We start from the raw sequence: 4,454 nt of genomic DNA, 5'->3' as shown, positions 1-4,454 counted from the left end.
ACTCTACCCGCATAAACTTGCAATGTGAGTCATTCTCTTTCTATTAACTGTTTTACAATACCTCAAATTATTTTCAAAGGTTATAATTACAGGAAGTAAGTCGTGGTTATCTTAATCACTGGCTAGTGGGGTATTGTGCACATTACTAATTTTTCACGGGTTAGGCTAATGAATCCTCACCGTGATAAACGTCACTACTTGGGGAGGGACCCAATAGTGATATGACCATCGTCAGCAAGTGACAAAGTGCCAGATAAAAATAAGATAGAAGCCATCGTAATCGCTCTTATGCTGTAATTTATAACTAGGTGTCATTTTATCAAAATGAATGATTCACTCAGTATTTTCCCGCTGACAAAATATTTTTAAAACATGTTTCAGGCGACCTGCTGTAAATTAAGGAAAACGTGCTACAGAGCACTAACCAGCTTGAAGAGGTGGCTCAGTTAAAATAAATAAACATGTTTTAATAAAACAGGGAATTTCCTAGTAAAATTCCTCTATTGTAAATTACGGGGTTAATCCCGAATTATGAAATAAAATAATCGGGTATTTCATGTTTTAAAAGATCCTGTAATAAAATCTTCCGCTGTCGCATCAATTAAATACCACGGGTTCCTGTCTCGCGGCTCCTGACCGGGTCAAACCGGGGCTGGGGCCGTGACACGAGGCAAGCTTCCTCATTTAACTTTAAGTTGAGCTTGAGCCGAGCCAATACTTGCTCTGTCTGGCCCTCGCTGATAGGGCTATCGTTAAATGGTATTTTCTAGTTAAGTATATCATCAAACGTAAAAGTGATTTTTGTTTAATGATGTATTTTATTTTAGGAGGCGGAATAACCGTAACAAATTTGCAAATAATATCAAAGTTCAATTAGTGAGAGGATATAGAACGGAGAATATGTGGCCATGGCCCATCCTTGAGACAAGAAGTAGAACGAAGCTAACATTGCAAAAAGCCCACCAACCTGTTTAGCAAAAAAGATCAGACTCGAAGTGTTGTATCAATTTTTACCATCAAAAAAATATTGGAATCAAAAGGCGTCTAACAAATTAATTATCAGGATCAGAACAAAAGGTCTTACAAACAATATCAGAGTTTGCAAACACTCACTTATAAAATATTTACCTTTTTAAAGATATGACCTCTCCTTCCATACAACGCTGCAGAAAGTACTCCAAGAACAACACCCGAATACTCCGCCAAAATAGCCCTAAAATTACACAATTAATAACCGAAGGAATAACCAAGTTTACTACAAACAGAAAAACCTACCTAACAGGTCCACAGGATTTGAGACCTATTCCCCATAAGATATAGTATAAAGCTGTAATCCCACCGTTAATAACTGAAGATACAACCTGAAAGTAAGCGTTTTGTCTTTATGTAAGATCTTTCTAAAAAATAATTTCTACACCAGATTATGCCTTAACCTAATTAAAAGACAAAGTTCATATTACATGTGTATTTGATAGCGGTCTCCCCATCCACGGCTTTTGTAGAACTAAAAAGATAATTGACGATAAAGCAACACAACTGAAGATAAAAAGTACAACCGAAGCTCCTGTCTTAGACAAATATCTGTAGATTGAGTACACCGACCATATTCTCAAGAAGTTCCCAATCACATGTATTATTTGCAAGGGAGTATGCCTGTTATACACGCGTTAATCAGGTAATAATTTAAAAAAAAACTATGATAAGGACAAAGAAGCCTAATCAGAATCAAATTTCCTGTAAAATTGTTCAACTACTACAACAGACTTTATACACTATCACCTATTCTTCACATAGGAATTTCATCAAACAACTGGTAGGCATGAATACGAGAGTTAATACGTTATCAGCAATTCATTGAAAACAAATAACTAATCGAATTAAAACAAAATAACCAGTCGGGTGAAAGAAACAAAACTAATAGCATATTTATAAGATTGAAATATCAAATCAAACGAAAAGAAGAGGAGATAGCGGTGAGATTTTGCTAACAAAGAGATTGATCATAACTTGTAAGCATGATAAAATTACAATATTGTCCATCACATTTCCTTTATATAGTATTATTGATTATTGTTGGACGATAAAATTATGACGTAAGTGTCGAACTGAGGTATTGTATGAATATATAGAATGTGCGCAAGTATATTTGAGTTCAAATGGTGATAACCATAAGTATATAATATGTAATTAATGGCAAGGTATATATATATATATATATAATTTAAATGTCGAAATGTATATTTGATTAAGTATGTGGAGACATGATTCTGTTAGCATGATAATGTGATTTATGCTTGGATGAGTTGTAAAATACTTTGAATTATTATGCGAAGACGTATTTTGTTGAAATACAAGTAAAATAATATATGAATATATTATTTTTCCCTATTACGACGAAAATGGATTATTTTCTTAAAAATAAATATATTATATGTTAATATATATTTATTTGATGGCTTAGTTGAATGTATCGATACGAGCTTATGTGTAGATGGTATTGAATTCCAAATTGACCGATTCTACTTATGGTTATGCGTCAAGATGTATGGAAGATACATAAATATATATATATATATATATATATATATATATATATATATATATATATATATATATATATATATATATATATATATATATATATATATATTATGATAAAATATATATGATAATCACCAATGGGTCGTCGAGTCACATGTTTTATAAAATAATATCATCTCATCGAGCCTAACAAGTTGGATAAACATCTTGCAAGATAGACATATGGTATAGACCTTAAAGCGTCCTATGTGTGTTTAGGACAGGCGTAGGTCATACTTGCTTTCATTGGGCTTGTTTTGCAAGCATTTGTGCACAGACTTCCAGGTGAGTAATCACGACCCCTTTTACTATTTACTAATTTTGGTGGAAATGTATACAGTTTTATACAAAGTTATATGCGATTGCAGTATAGTTTATTTTGGTTGAACCTTTTATGTGATATGAGTTTTTACAATTATTGGTTTTTTTGAGAGCTTAGGAAGCCCTCGTGTTAATGTATAGTAACCATTAGTTATAGCCATGGAATATCGTGAATAGTACTATTGGGTTGATGCCCCCACCATTGGTTCCGAAAACGACTATATTGTATTGGATACAATCTGACGAGGCATTCTTAGCCAAGGTTTGGTTTTAGCCTCATATAGTCACATTGGTCATTGTCCTAGCTAGACTTTGATTTGGTCATTCACGAATAACACTTTTCTTTGCAAACGGTTTTCAGGGGGTCGAAATTGAAGGAAAAAATAAGTTCATGGCTCTGGGCATTATCTTCTAAACCCTACTAGAAGATGTTATGGGAAGCACTAAGAATTTGTTATCTTGGTGCATATGGGAGAGAAAAAATGTATTGATAAATTTGCAGCAAAGGTGGGTGGAGTACAGTCAAAAGACAAGAGTTTGGGAGCAACACTTGAATAAGAGGTTGTGGTAAGAAAATTCTTAAACTCTATGCCTCATAAATACTTACATATAGTTTTTCGATCGAGCAATTTGCAAAAATCGAGAACATGAGATACGAAGATGTGGCTGGAAGGTTGAAAGCATATGAATAAAGAAACAAGTTAAAGATTGTGAATGAAAGTTCATCTCAAAGTCAGTTCTTGTTCACTTAATCTGAAAGGAAAGTTGAAAACTACCAAGGACGTGGAAGATCCACTGGAAGAGGGAGAGAGAATCCAAGATGGAATAATGAATGTGAAAATAATCAAGGCGAACAAGGTCAAGACCAAAGGAGAAAGTACCTGGGGGAATGGTAAGATCAAAGGATGACTTTGAGGTACTACAACTGTGATAAGATTGAGCACGACACGAGTGAGTGCAAAGCAGCGAGCGAAGTGAAAGAAGATGCAAATCTAACAAAGATAGTGGACGAGGATGGTTGTGATCCCGCCTTGTTTATGGCGTCATGTTCAATTGATAAATTAAGTTTGTATGGAGTATGGGACATCCCAAGAATGTTTGAAAAAGATGGAAAAGAAATAAGAATGTGGTACTTAGACAATGGTGCAAATAACCACATGTCAGGAAAGAAATAATTATCAACTACTTTGAATGAACAAGTTTTGGGTCAAGAAGATTCAAATCTAACAAAGATAAAGGATGAAGATGATTGTGATCCCGCCTTGTTTATGGTGTTCTGATCGATTGAGAAAGTAAGTTTATATGAGGAATGAGATATCCCTAAGAATGTTTGAAAAAATGAAAAAGAAATAAGAATGTGGTACTTTGACAATGGTGAAAATAACCACATGTCAGGAAAGGAAAAAAATCTTCACTACTTCGAATGAACAAGTTTCAGATCAAGTAAAGTTTAGTAACGGATTCGTGACTGAAATTAAACGTACGAGGAATGTAACTGTGGGAAGAATGATGAATAGAAAACATTTTGTGATGTTTTCTACATACCTAAGTTG

The 4,454-nt window shown here is 33.9% G+C and overlaps 1 protein-coding gene across 1 annotated transcript; it reads right to left on the bottom strand.

Annotated features, from left to right (window-relative positions):
* Positions 1–584: 584 nt before the first annotated feature.
* LOC118485623 lies at positions 585–1,632 on the bottom strand. Its single transcript, XM_035981943.1, has 5 exons — positions 1,461–1,632; positions 1,276–1,361; positions 1,129–1,213; positions 889–967; positions 585–759 (listed from the first exon to the last, which is right to left on the bottom strand). The coding sequence occupies exons 1-5, from the start codon at positions 1,485–1,487 to the stop codon at positions 602–604; spliced, it is 435 nt and encodes a 144-aa protein (XP_035837836.1). The 5' UTR covers positions 1,488–1,632; the 3' UTR covers positions 585–601.
* Between the last annotated feature and the right edge of the window lie 2,822 nt (positions 1,633–4,454).

This window comes from Helianthus annuus, chromosome 13 (genome assembly GCF_002127325.2).
Source record: "Helianthus annuus cultivar XRQ/B chromosome 13, HanXRQr2.0-SUNRISE, whole genome shotgun sequence".
Classification (NCBI taxonomy): domain Eukaryota; kingdom Viridiplantae; phylum Streptophyta; class Magnoliopsida; order Asterales; family Asteraceae; genus Helianthus; species Helianthus annuus.
This window is presented reverse-complemented; position numbering and strand designations above follow the sequence as displayed.

Excerpts from the sequence above, each read along its gene's own strand:
- LOC118485623 (XM_035981943.1), bottom strand. The coding sequence starts at position 1,487 with ATGGGGAGACCGCTATCAAATACACAT. Across the intron at positions 1,362-1,460 it reads GACCGCTATCAAATACACAT|GTTGTATCTTCAGTTATTAA; the intron begins GTAATATGAACT and ends GCTTACTTTCAG. Across the intron at positions 760-888 it reads GGCCACATATTCTCCGTTCT|CATTTAACGATAGCCCTATC; the intron begins ATATCCTCTCAC and ends ACTAGAAAATAC.